The 13,861-nt window shown below is 60.2% G+C and overlaps 1 protein-coding gene across 1 annotated transcript; it reads right to left on the reverse strand.

Annotated features, from left to right (window-relative positions):
- Positions 1–25: 25 nt before the first annotated feature.
- Positions 26–13,778, reverse strand: CCDC88B (coiled-coil domain containing 88B; the record flags this gene model as incomplete). Its single annotated transcript, XM_026457638.1, has 17 exons — positions 26–514; positions 2,059–2,127; positions 2,287–2,493; positions 3,101–3,267; positions 3,464–3,562; positions 3,781–3,926; positions 4,038–4,224; positions 4,391–4,534; positions 4,869–5,125; positions 5,639–5,779; positions 5,932–6,027; positions 7,505–7,622; positions 7,715–7,842; positions 11,720–12,880; positions 12,962–13,098; positions 13,264–13,372; positions 13,554–13,778. Coding segments are annotated over 17 exons (3,447 nt in total), but the record flags the coding sequence as incomplete, so codon positions are not given.
- Positions 13,779–13,861: the final 83 nt, after the last annotated feature.

Consider the following 13,861-nt stretch of genomic DNA (forward strand, 5'->3'; position numbering starts at 1 on the left):
ATGCAGCCAACAGACAGAGCAAGACTCAGAAGGCTGCAGTTCAGCTTTATTCTCATGCCCCTCGTGTCCAGCTGAGGCTCAAGATCAGCCCAGGCCACAATCTCCTGGCACTGGGACTCAGCTCCCTGCCTGGACTGGGCAGGGGGCTCTACTCCTGCCAGCCTCCTTCAGCTGGGGGATCCCCCAGAGACCGTTGCCTCAGCGGGAGCCACCTGGAAGAGCTAGAATCCCGGCCTAGAGCCATTCGTGAGGACCAGCTGTCCCCCCTGTCCACACACTTGTCCCAGCTCCACCTCCGGGCCCCGGCACTGACCATGGAGGATCTCCAGGCCCAGGCCTCCTTGTCCAAGGACTCCCCTTGGGGGCCCTGGCTCCCTGAGCTCTTGGGCTGCCTGGGGCCCCCGCTGACACTCCAGCGGCAAGAGGGCTGCACTCCCGATCCTGCTGTCCCCATGGTGTCACTGGCTGAGGGACGGGGTGAGGGGACGTTTCTCCGGTTCCTGTACCTCAGGGCCTAGAGGAAAAGGCTCAGCTCAGACCCGCCTCCCTCAGGAGGACTCCCAGAGTCCCAGGAGGCCTACAGGCTCGAGCACCTTCTGCCCACCCCCAACCTGCCAATACCCACCGCTTCCAGCTGCACCATGCCTGCTGTTCCCTCAGTGGCTCCCTCTGCCCAGAATGGTGTTCTCAGGTGTGTCCACACGATAAACTCTCCCCTCAAGCCTTTGCTCCAACTTCACCTCCTCTCTGAGGCCCACCCCAGCACCCTAGTTACTAAAACTCCAACTAGCCTGCCCAGAGTTCCTGAGCTCCTGACCCCTCCCCTGCTCTCCTTTCTTCCCAGAGCATTAGCACCTCCTGATGGTCCATGGGGTCTAGGGCTGAGCTGCTCTGGGTGAGCTGAGCAGGTGAGATGGGGCTGGCCTGTGACGTGCTTCAAAGACCTACTATGTTTTTTGTTTTTTGTTTTTCAGACAGTCTCACTCTGTCACCAAGGCTGGAGTGCAATGGCGTGACCTTGGCTCACTGCACCCTCCGCCTCCCAGGTTCAAGCGATTCTCCTGCCTAAGCCCCCTGAGTAGGTGGGATTACAGGCATGGGACACCATGCCTGACTAATTTTTGTATTTTTAGCAGAGACAGAGTTCCACGATGTTGGCTAGGCTGGTTTCTAACTTCTGGCCTCAAGTGATCTGCCTGCCTTGACTTACTATGACCAAACTGCCAAAGACTTACTATGAAAAAATCACATCTGGCTGGGTGCAGTGGCTCACACCTATAATCCCAGCACTTTGGGAGGCCGAAGTGGGCAGATCATCTGAGGTCAAGAGTTCGAGACCAGCCTGACCAACATAGTGAAACCCCGTCTCTACTAAAATAATAATAATACAAAATTAGCCTGGCGTGGTGGCCCATGCCTGTAATCCCAGCTACTCGAGAGGCTGAAGCAGGAGAATCGTTTGAACCTGGGAGGCGGAGGTTGCAGTGAGCCAAAGAGTGAAACTCCATCTCAAAAAAAAAAAATCATGTCTAATAGCACATTCATGATTTTTACACTGGCTACATGCTGAAATGGTAATAGTGTAGGCATGTTGAGTTAAATGTTATTAAAATCCATTTTTGGCCGGGCGCGGTGGCTCAAGCCTGTAATCCCAGCACTTTGGGAGGCCGAGACGGGCAGATCACGAGGTCAGGAGATCGAGACCATCCTGGCTAACACGGTGAAACCCCGTCTCTACTAAAAAAAATAAAATAAAATAAAATCCATTTTACCTGTCTCTTTTCACTTTTTCTGGTGGGCCTACTGGAAAAGTTAAAATTATCAGGTGGTTCACACCGTATTTCTAGTGGACAGGGCTGTTGTAGATAATAATTATTTTTAGGCAAATTGTTTACTACTATCTGCCTCTTCACACCAGAATGTTCCCTGCTGTGTCCCCTGCCAGCATGTCACCTGGCACTTGGTAAAGGATCATTGTCAAATAACAGAATGGATGAATTCTGCCAGGGGTCCCAGGCAGGACAAAGAACGCTGCTCCTTCCTCAGGCCCCCACTCACCCTCTCGGCTGGCATCTGTTTCGTGCTCCAGGAGGGTCTCAGCGGAGTTCTCCCATCCCACACCAGGTCCTGGGGGGCACAAGGCAACCACTGGGCCCAGGGCCAGGGCGGAAGTGGACAGAGCTTGCAGGAGACACAGGGGACAAGAAGGAAGCCTCCTCCCCCAAGGAGCTGGTGGGTCCACAAAGAGTTGGGGGGCTGGCTGGGACAGTGACCCTTGTCCCTCACCTTTGCTGTGGGAGATGGGTGCCCCCAGGGGGCCTGGACGGCGCTGTCGGAATCGTTGCCTAGGGGTGTCCCCAGGGCTGAATGACTCAGAGCTTCGGCCCACCGGGAACCTTGAGCTGAGTTTCCGCCGCTGCCCGCCTGCCAAGGTCTCATCCCGCAGGCAGAGGGAGCTCTGGGCCCGGCGCATGGGTGCCGGGGAAGGGAACCCTGCAAGAGGCACAGGCAGGGAGGGGTCAGAGGAGGGGAGGGGGGCTGAGGCTCATGCAGGGAGGAGGTCAGAGGAGGGGAGGGGGGCTGAGGCTCATGCAGGGAGGGGGTCAGAGGAGCAGGGGCCTGGGTGGAGTGGAGGGGCCAATGGGTGAAGCTGCCCAGGGCCAGGGAGAGGAGGTGCAGAGGGTGGGTAGGAGCCAGGCAAATGAGGGGGCAGCAGGACGCTGGCCCTGTGCTGGCCTTGACACTAACTCACTACATGACCTTGGGCAAGGAGCTTCCCCTTCCGGGGCCTCAGTCTCCTCATCTGCAGTCTAGGATCAATGACCTCTCCCTAGAGTCCTCTGCACCTCCCAGATCCTGGGCTCCTCTGCGGATGGGGCAGGCTGGGTGGGGGATAGCACAGGCAGGAGAGAGGTGTGGGCCAAGGGTGACCCTGCAGGGCCCAGGGCAAAGAGCCCCTGGTGGCATCAGGGCAGGCTGAGCAGGCCTCAGGGAAGGCCTATGGGGTCATGCATGCAGGCCAGGCAGTGAGGCAGGTGCCAAGGTGGGGGCAGAGGATGTGGGGCAGGGACCATCCTGGCCACCTGACCCCCAGACCCACCTGTCCCATCTGCCTCCCTGCCCTCAGGAAGCTCCGTCTCCGGGGGGCCCCCCAGGCTCTCGGTGCTGCCAGCCCCATCGGCCCCCAGGCGCAGCCCCCCAGGGGGGCCCCCCTCCCGCCGGGGCCGCATCAGCCTCTTCACCTTGTCTGCCAGCCAGCTGCCCTTCCTGGGGGCAAGAGGGCACAAGAGGGGATCAGGACAGGGAGGAGGGAGGGAGCAAAGGGTGTCCTGGGGATGGCAAAGGCCAGGTTGACCTTCCTGGGGCCTGGACCTGAGCTGGGCCTGGGGTCAGAGGCCAGGGCAGGGGCAGAGGTTAGCAGGATGTCTAGCCTGAGGGAGGTGGAGGTGACAGGGCTGCTCACTTGGTCCGGGGCAGGGGCCCAGGCTCCAGCACACGGTATTGGTCCATGATCTTCTCCACAAGCTTCTGCTTCTCTCGGCGCAGGGCATTAAGCTGTTCCCTGGCAGGAGTGAGAAGGGAGAGGTGGGTGTGACGCCCAGGGAAGCCAAGGCAGTAGCAAGGCACAGGCTGCAGCGAGGACGCACTGGTCCCTGGCCACAGATCGGACTGACCTGGAAGGTCAGCTCCAACCCTGTCCCTAGGCCCTCACTGGGGGATCTCCCCAGGAACGCCCCAAGGGGATACAGGCCCTACCCCGCTCCCAGTCGGCCCACTCACAGGTACTCCCGCTGCTCGCGGTGCAGGTGGTCCCGGCTCTCCAGGCTGCGCTCCAGGAGCTCCCTGTTCTCCCGGCTCAGGGCCTGCACTTCAGCCAGCAGCTGCCGGTTCTCCTCTTCCTGGGCACTTCGCAGCTGTGTCAATAGCTGGCAGGAGGGCAACATGGGTCGGGGGTGGGACCCAGCTCAGGACCACCTGGGTATAGGCTTCCTGCTCCCTCACACACACCCACACCCCCGCTGGCCCCCCAGCCACACCTCACACTGTGTGGTCAGCCGGCAGGCGCTCAGGTCCAGCTGCTGGTTGGACTCGCGCAGCTGCTGGCTCTGCATCTCCAGCTGTGCCCGCTCCAGCTCCAGCCGCGCCAGCCGGCCCCGTAGCTCCCCACGTTCACCCTGAAGTTCACCCCGCTCCCGAGACACCTCTGCCAGCAGCAGCTGAGCCCTTGGGAGGCAAAGAGAGCTGTTCTCCAAGGGACCTGGGTCCTCAGTCCGAGTGCCGGCCAGAGGAGTTATGCCGGGGAGGGAAGGCCAGGCAGGACCCCACCCCCCAAACCCACTTTCGGGATGGGGCCATTGAGAGCTGCTAGGGGGTGTGGCAGGGCCGGCACCTGTCGTGCTCGCTCTGAAGCCTCCGCAGCTCCTCCTCCAGGCCCCGCTGCCGATGCCCATCCTGCATCAGGCGTTCACGCTCTGCCAGTAGGGCCACCTCCTGTGCCTCCACGCTGGCCCGCTGGGCCTGCAGCTGCTCATGCCTGGGATGGACAAGGGGCTAAGAGGGCTGCGTGAACCTATGGCCACCACAAGCAGCCAGCTGGACTATCTGGGCCCAGAGGAGGTCTGTCACCTCCTAAGCATAGGTCCCCCGGGGAAAGCCATTGGGCAGAAAGCCATGCCAGGTGCCCACCACTCCCAACAGGTGAGCCCCACGGGGAGCCCAGCCCAGAAGTGTGGGGAGCACAACAGTGGCAGGGGTATCATAGAGCAGAGGTGGAGGTGCTTCCTGATGGGAGTCAGACCTGCCAAGGGGAGTCTTCTCTGGCAGATAGGGGGTGCCAGGGGAGGAGCTGGGCATTTGGTGATGCTCACCTGCCCTGCAGCTCCCGGTGGGCCAACTCCAGTGCCCGCATGTTGGCCTTGAGGTCTCGGTGCCGCACCAGCAGTCCCTCTAGCTCGGCCTCCTGCCGCCGCTGCAGCTGTGCCAGGGCCTCGTGGTCCCGAAGCAGGGCCTGCTGCTGCCCACGGGTCTCCTCCTGGGACCGCCGCGCCGACCGCACCTCCTCCTCCAGCACCTCCAGCTTCCGGTGCAGCTCCTGGCCGTTAATCTCCAGCACAGACTTCTCGGCCTGGGATGGAGGAGGGAAGCAGAAGCTGCTGGGGAGGAACCCCTGGCTGGAAATCGGGTGAAGGGTCTGGGGCTAAGGGCAGAGGGTAGGGCCCAAGACAAGGAGAGAGCTGTGGAGGAGGCAGAGGGCTGGGGGCACAGCAGGCAGCACAAACCCCAGCCAGAGGCTGATGGTGAGCAGGGGAGAGGCAGCAGAGGCTGGCTGGGCCAGGCTGTCCGGGAGGGGCACAGGGCAGAATGGGACTAATGGCTCCCTGTGGAGGGGAGGGCTGGGACGGTGAGAGGGCAAGGGGACACGGGTGCAGATGTGGGGGCTGGCGGCAGGCAGGAGGAGATAGCGCCAGGGAGGATGGTACACAATGGTGGCTGGGGTCAGAGGACAAGGATAAATGAAACTGGAGAAGAGGTGGGGCAGCTGGCTGGGAGCTCGGATAGAAAAAGGCCACAGGATGATCCAAAAGGGGCAGGAGGGGGCAGTACATGGGCAGGGATGGGCACCCGGGCAGCCACCCACCTGCAGGCGGCTGCTGTGCTCCTGCGCCCGCTGGCTCTGCAGCAGCAGCTCCTGGGCACGGCCCTGCAGGCTCCCCAGCTGCCCCTCCAGGTGCTGCAGCTGCCCCTGCAAAGCTGCCTTCTCTGCCACCAGTGTCGCATTCTGCCCAGAAGTGGGGGTTAGTGGTAGCCAGGTGGCGGGGGCACCCCCAGTGCCTACCACAGGCCCACACTCACACTGCACAGGGCACCTCCCCAGGGCTCACACTGCACCAGGCACCCCCCTGCCCAGGGCTCACTGTGGCCCATACTCACACTGCGTTCCACCTCAATAAGTCGCACATTCTGGGTCTCCACCAGCCGAGGCTCCGCATGCTCTTTGGGCTCCAGCCCCGCGGGGCCCTGGCGCAGCTGCAAGGAGAGTCCCTGGAAGTCATGCAGGGCAGCGGCTTGGGGATGCCGCAAGGACCTGCGCTTATGAGCCTGTCCTGCCAGCAGCATTTAGCCGGGGACACCCTGCCCCAATCTCATGCCTTCCCTTGGATCCCATAAGTCCCTGCTCCTGGTTCCTGAAGCTCCACCGTCTCTACCCTGCCCTTCTCAACTTCTCTCTGTCTGCGGCAGAGCCTTCTTCTCATAACACCACTCCATCCCACTACTCCTCTAAGCCTCTTTGGTTTTCGGTTTTTGTTTTTGTTTTTGTTTTGAGACAGTCTCGCTCTGTAGCCCAGGCTGGAGTGCAGTGGTGTGATCTCAGCTCACTGCAACCTCTGCCTCCCGGGTTCAAGCAATTCTCCTGCCTCAGCCTCCCGAGTAGCTGGGACTACAGATGTGGGCCACCTCGCCCAGCTAATTTTTGGGTTTTTTGTTTTTGTTTTTTGTGGGGGTTTTTTGAGACGGAGTCTCACTCTGTCGCCTGGGCTGGAGTGCAGTGGTACAATCTCGGGTCACGACAACCTCTGCCTCCCAGGTTCAAGCAATTCCCCTGCCTCGGCCTCCCAAGGAGCTGGGACTACAGGCACCCACCAACATGCCCAGCTAATTGTGTGTGTGTGTGTGTGTGTGTGTGTTTAGTAGAGATGGGGTTTCACGGTGTTCCTCAGGACGGTCTCGATCCCCTGACCTCATGATCCATCTGCCTCGGCCTCCCAAAGTGCTGGGATTACAGGCTTGAGCCACCACGCCTGGCCTGGTTTTTGTATTTTTAGTAGAGATGGGGTTTCACCATATTGGTCACACTGGTCTCGAACTCCTGACCTCAGGTGATCCACCCGCCTTGGCCTCCCAAAGTGCTAGGATTACAGGCGTGAGCTGCTGCATGGGGCCTCCTCTAAGCCTGTGTTTCAACCCCACCTTCTCCACAAAACCTCCCCTGATTGACTCACATGCACCTGCTGGGTACCTTGCTGGGTGGCACCCTCCCAAGCCCCTTTATGGCCTCCTCACAGCCCCTGGCACCTAGTTATTGTCACCTGTTTTCTTGCCTCTATCCTCCCTGGACTGCCAGCTCCCTGAGGATGGCGGCCTGGGATTGGGCCCCACCACCCCACCCTCCGTACGGAGCCCACACACAGCCCAGGCAGCAGAAACCATAACTGGCTTCCTTGATGCCAAGCACTGAGCTCCCTAGGCAGTGGGGAACCCTGGGTGAGAGAGGCGGAGCAGTCATCCACAGCAGAAGTTCTGTCCATGTGCAGAATGGGGAAAATGAGACCCCGGGTAAGTCAACACGGCCACCTGACTCCCAGCACAGTGCTCCCTCCAACAGGCCCCACATGGGGAGTGAGGCAAGTAGCTAGCCAAGAATCCAGGGGCAGCACACGTGACCCTGGCGTCTGCTCATGGGATGGAGGGCGGGGTGGCATGGCCCCCAGCTCCCAGGTGTCACCTGGAACAGCTCCTCTTCCAGCTGCAGGGCCCTGGTCTTGAGCTCCATCAGTGCCTCCTCCTTGCTGGTCGCCGCTGCCTGCAGCTCAGCTTCCAGCCGCTGCTCCAAGCCCTGGTACCTGCCAGAAGAATCCTTGGTACCCAGCCCCACCCCACGCTCACCCCACCACATCCCTGCCTCCCTCACTTTTCCCCTCAGCCCTGTCCCCACCTCTGGTGCTGGCTTTCCTGTTCTCGCAGAAATTCCTGGCGCTCCAGAGCTGCCTGCTCCAGTTCACGCTGCAGATGCTCCAGCCGGGCCCCCAGCTCCTTGCCCCGCACCACAGCTTTCTCCAGCTCCTGAGGGCAGGCAGAGCAGGCTCAGGGCAAGGGGGCAGGGGACAGCCGGAGACAGAGGCCTGAGAGTCAAGAGAGCTGCCTTTCTGTCCTTGACCTGCCATCCTGGGCACGTATCGTTAGCCCTTTGGGCTCTACTTCCCCATCTATAAAATGGGAGCAAAGTCTGGTGCCCTCGAAATTGGGCATGAAAGAGTTGGGGTTCGTAAGCCTGGCAGGGCATGAGGGATGCCCCTGGACCAGGAGTCAGTGACACGTTGGGCAAGTGCCGTCACCTCTCTGAGCCCACGGTTCTTCCTGTGCGCAGTGAAAGGTGGACGCGCCCTGTGGGCTGCCACCCCAGCCATGTGACAGCTAGACAGCTAGAGAGGCTCAGCAGAGGCGGGTCTGGTGAGAGACCTTGGCTACAGGGAAAGGTCACAGAGGACTGGCGGGACAGGAACTCAGGAGTTGACAGTCGGGGCTGGGGGGGCACCAGGATGCTGCCAGCCAGGTGACCTGTGGCCTTTGACAGTTGGGCTGCACCACTTTGGAAGGAGATGGGAGGCCCATTCTGGTCTGTGGGCCCCAGAGGGAGGGAGACCAAACCATTCTGCCACGTGGGGGGCCTGGCAGGATGAAGCTTCAGGGACAGCGCCCATGACCAGTTGCCAGCCAAATCCTGCCTCGGAATACAAGCCTACAAGCCTTGCCACTGAAAACTACCTTCCTGGATTAATAACTGTACCTAGGCCTTGCCCGGGGGGCACTGCACCTCCTGACACCCTTGGCCAGCACCTCTCCCTGAAAAACTACAAGTCCCATGAGGCACTGCTGCCTGTCTGTCTGGCAGCCACTAGCGAAAGCACTGGGGTAGGAGGCACAGTGACTAGAACCTCCCGCCCAGCCCCTGCCCTAACCTCCTCCGGGCCCTGGCCACAGCCCTCCTAGGGCCCCCTCCCCCCAGCCTGGGAGGCTTCCCCACCCAGTGGACAACCTGAGAGGCTCCTGGTTCCCTGACCTTCCCCTGGCCAGCCACCTTCTCCTGCTCCAACCAGGAAATCTCACAAAATTCCCCCTTTGTCCCCGGCTTCCCCCACCCTCTCAGTCCTTGGAGCTGGCTCTTCCAGCCCGCCAGCCCTACCCTACCTTCACTGCCTACCTGCTGGCATTCCCTCCCACAGAACAGGTCCATTCTAGGTGCCAGGCATTGCCCCAAGCTCCCTACGCTGATTATCTTACAGGATCCTGTGAGGCAGGTACAAATTTTTTTTTTTTTTTTTTTTTTTTTTTTGAGAAGGAGTCTTGCTCTGTCACCCGGACTGGACTGCAGTGGCAAGATCTTGGCTCACTGCAACCTCTCCCTCCTGGGTTCGAGCAATTCTCCTGCCTCAGCCTCCCAAGTAGCTGGGATTACAGGTGTGTGCCACCACACACCTGCCCATTTTGTATTTTTAGTAGAGTCAGGTTTTCGCCATGTTGGCCAGGCTTGTCTCAAACTCCTGACCTCTGGTCGTCTGCCTGCCTCAGCCTCCCAAAGTGCTGGGATTACAGGTGTGAGCCACCGTGCCCAGCCGAAGCAGGTACAATTTTTATTCCAGTTTTACAGGCGAGAAAACTGAGACTCAGAGAGGTTAAGTAACTTGCCCCAAGCCACACAGCTGGAAAGCAGGCAGGTGGCCAGGCCAGACAGCATCTCAGCCACACCCCACAGAGTGGACCCCAGAGATGGTCTCTCACCTTCCCTCACATTCACCAGAACCACCTTACCCTGGGCCTGTCTTGCACAACACCTGACCCCACGTCTACCCAGCAGTGTGCTCCCCACCCCCCATCCTCATAAGGGGTCTCTGAGCAAATTACTCTTCCTCCCTGAATTTCAGGGTCCTTGTCTGTACAGAAATGGGACTGTAAACTGCCTGTGCAGGAGGACTCAGTTCCTACCTGTGTTGCAATCTCACAGGTCCCCTAGCACTGGGGCCCATTGGCCCAAACACCCTTCCTGGCGCCTTTTCACATGCAGACCTGACCATTTTGCTCACTTTGCCCATTGGGGAAACTTCAGTGGCTGCGCAGTCCCCCATGGCAAAAGCCCTAATCCCTTCCTTAGCTTGGAAGGAAGCTGAAGCCATGCCCAAACACTGGAGTGCTAGCTTCCTGGTCACTGCTGTGTGCCCAGAGCCTGGTACAGGGCCAGGCACCAAGAAGATGCCCATAAACATGTTTAAATGAATAAGTAAAAGTGTGTCAGCTGGATGTGGTGGCTCACGCCTGTAATCCCAGCACTTTGGGAGGCCAAGGTGGGCAGATCACCTGAGGTCAAGAGATCAAGACCATCCTGGTCAACATGGTGAAACCCTGTCTCTACTAAAAATTTAAAATATTAGCTGGGAGTGGTGGCACACGCCTGTAGTCCCAGCTACTTGGGAGGCTGAGGCAGGAAAGTCTCTTGAACCTGGGATCGATGGAGGTTGCAGTGAGCCATGATCGCGCCTCCAGCCTGGTGACAGAGCGAGACTCCATCTCAAAAAAAAAAAAAAAGGAAACTAGCTGGGCCAACATGATGAAACCCCGTCTCTACTAAAAATACAAAAATTAGCCAGGCATGGTGGTGTGTGCCTGTACTCCCAGCTACTCAAGAGGCTGAGGCAGGAGAATCTCTTCAACTTGAGAGGCGGAGGTTGCAATGAGCAGAGATCGCCCCACTGCACTCTAGCCTGGGCAACAGAGTGAGACTCCATCTCAAACAGAAAAAAGTATCCAGTCCTTCTCTCACCGCCGCTCCCATGCCGCCCTAGTCAGCTTCCTCTGCCACTTACACCATGGCCACTGCTTCCTGATAACCCCAAGCTCCCCTGTCCACCAAGGTGACCCTCCTCAAGCCTAGCCCCACACAGTTCTGCCCTGGCTTTCCCTGCCTGGGGAGGGAGGACCAACACATTCAAAGCTGGCCCTCATCTCCCCTTCCTCTTGAGCCCTGAGCATTCTTTTTTTGTTGTTGTTTCATTGGATGGTGTTTGTTTGTTTGTTTGTTTGTTTGTTTGTTTGTTTGTTTTGAGACAGAGTCTCGCTCTGTCGCCCAGGCTGGAGTACAGTGGCACAATCTCAGCTCACTGCAACCTCCGCCTCCCGGGTTCAAGCAATTCTCCTGCCTCAGCCTCCCAAGTAACTGAGATTACAGGTGCCTGCCACCATGCCGGGCTGATTTTTGTATTTTTAGTAGAGATGGGGTTTTGCCATGTTGGCCAGGCTGTTATCGAACTCCTGACCTCAAGTCATCCACCTGCCTCAGCCTCCCAAAGTGCTGGGATTACAGGTGTGAGCCACCACACCTGGCCCCTGAGTATCTTTAATGCCTTTGTCTTTGCACATGCCATTCCCTCTGGACAAAATGTCCTCCCCACCTAGTGATATTGTGGTCACTCCTCCTAAAGCCTCCTTGCCTCCACTTGGGCATCAGCTCACCCTCCCACGGGCTCTTGTAGCACTTGGCTCTGAATAACCAGTGCTTGAACACTTACAACATACCCTTGCCGGCATGAACCTTTACAGCTACTGTCTCTCAAGGTCCTCTCTAAGACAGGCCCAGCTGGCCAGGAATAGTACCCCTGTTTTACAGGAGGAGGATTGGAGTGGAGGTGAGTTGACTGCTGCAGCCAGACAGCCAAGATGTGCACTAGGCAATCTCACCCCCTCCCACAGCGCCCCCATCACACAGTGGACATGGCTCTGTGCCCTAAGCCAGGCACACCTTTGGAAGGCAGGGTTGGTCTTGGCCTTTCTATCTCCAGCCCCAGCTTGGTGCTGGGCACCCACCGAACAGCTGCTGATGGAATCAGTAACTCCCAATAGCCTGGAACCCTGTTTCCCAACCCCAGCCGTGAGCCCCGACCTGACCTACCGCCTGGAGGGCCTCCTTCTCCCGGCGCTCCCTCTCAGCCTCCTCCAGGTGCTGGCGGCCCTCGCTCTCCAGCGCCTGCATCCGTTCCTCGGCGGCCTCCGACTGGGCCCGCAGCCTGGACCCCTCACGTTCCCACTGCCTCCGCTCCCGGCCCGCTGATGCCAGCGCCTCCACCAGCGCCTCCCGTTCATGGGACGCAGCCTCCAGCTCCCGGCCGGCAGCCTCCACTGCCTCCCGCAGCCGGGCTTGCTCCCAGGCCTGGGCCTCTGCCTCCCGGTGTGCCTCGGCCTCTGCCCTTCGCGCTTGGGCCAGCTCCTTGGAGAGGCGGGCAGCCTCCATGTCTTGGGCCTCCAGCTTGCGGGCCTGGGCTTCCAGCTCAGCTCCAAGGGCCTCAGCCTTTCTCCTCAGCTGTGCCACCTCCTTCCTGAGCGCCTCCTGCTCTGCGACACCACTGGCCAGGCTCTCCCCCATGACTGGGCCCTCCCAGGCCTGGACCTCAAGAGCCCCTTCTGACTTCTGCTGTGGTTTTTGCCAGGCTGGGTTCCTAACCATCCCCTCCAGCCTCTGGTCATGCTCTCTGGCCTCTGTTTGTCCCGTGGCCAGGTCCAGGCCCTGGTTTGGGCCCTCCTGCTCCTCCAGCTGCACAGAGCTGGGCTCCGAAGGCCTTGGCTTGTGCTCAGGGTCCTCCTGTCTCAAGCCCCCGGCCTCAGGCACCAACTCACCTTGGGGAGCCTCTCTTCCCTCGGTGTCTCCTCCCGGCAACTGCGGGGCCTGAATTTTGGTCCCTGGACCCTGAGGTGGGGCCACAGAGGCAGGGCTCTGGAGAGAGGATCTATAGCCAGCCTTCTCTGGGGACTCCTGTGTCTCCACAGGACAGTCTGACTCTTGGGGGGACCAGTCTGAGGCCTGGGGGTCCACAGTAGCTGCCTGAAGGGGACTCTCTGCCTCCTGTGTGTCCGAATCAGGTGCCTGGGGACACTCAGCTGACCCCTTGAGCACTGAGTCTGATGCTGGGGAAGCCAAGTTCAAGGCCTGGGGGCCTCCATCCCTTGCCTTCTGAGCCAAGCCCTGGGGACTGTGGTCGGAAGCCACAGGAGTCTGGGGAGCCTCCTCCAGCACCGGAAGCACAGGGTCCTCTCTCGGTGCCTCCAGCAGGGGGTGCTGAGGGCATAGGAGAGGGACAGTCAGGCGCAGGGAGGGACTAGGGGAAGGGCCAGCCAGGACCATGGGGAGGGGACTCACCTGGCCCCCTGGCTGCCCCTGAAGCACCTGAAGCAGCCCCCGAAGCTCCCGGTTCTCTCTCTCGAGGGTCCGAAGCCGCCCAGCCTCTGCCTCCCTCACCTCATCTTGCAGCGAGGGGGCTGCTCCCGGCAGGGGTGCTGAGGATGAGAGATGAGGTCAGGACCCCTCCCTTACTGCCTGGCTCCTCACATACACACACCCCAGAGGCTTGGGAGAAGGGAGCAAGTCAGAGGCTCTCCCCAGTACACCTGCTGGAAAGCACAGGCAGCCCCCACCCCAACCCCTCCACTGGGGTCCCTCACCCTCCCCAGGGGATCCTGGGGGCAGCTCCAAGCTCCGCTGAAGCTCTAGCTCCAGCTCCACATTCTCCTCAGCCAGCTGGTCGACCTGATGCCGCAGAGAGTCCAGTTCCTGGGGGTGAGGGTAGGGTCAGACAAGCCCTCCACACCATGACCAGGCCGAGTGTGTAGGTCGGACGGTCACTAGAGGTCACCAAGAGCAGAGGTTGCAGGAATCACTAGGGACCCCCAGGGAATCAATGGGGTCATGGGGTGATGGGGCAACCCAGCTGGGATCACTCTGGCGACCTCACCGCATGGGCCTCGCCCAGCCGGGTCCGCAGCAGCAGGTTCTCGCGCTGGGTCTCGTGCAGCCGGGCGCAGCGCTCTCGGGCAGCCTGCAGCTGCTCTTCCAGCAGCGCCTTGGAGGCCTCCAGCACCCCTGAGAGCACCCGCTCCTCCTGGTGGGAGAGCAGGGAGAACCGGTAGCCATGCAGCTCCCATGCACTCCAGGGCCTGAGGGTTCCAAACTCCTTCCCCTCGGCCTGTCACAGACCCTGCCTCCCTCCCACACCGTGCACCCCATCAGTCTCTAGGCCCCGCCACTCCCTTCCATCTTCTC

Source organism: Piliocolobus tephrosceles, chromosome 13 (genome assembly GCF_002776525.5).
Source record: "Piliocolobus tephrosceles isolate RC106 chromosome 13, ASM277652v3, whole genome shotgun sequence".
Taxonomy (NCBI): domain Eukaryota; kingdom Metazoa; phylum Chordata; class Mammalia; order Primates; family Cercopithecidae; genus Piliocolobus; species Piliocolobus tephrosceles.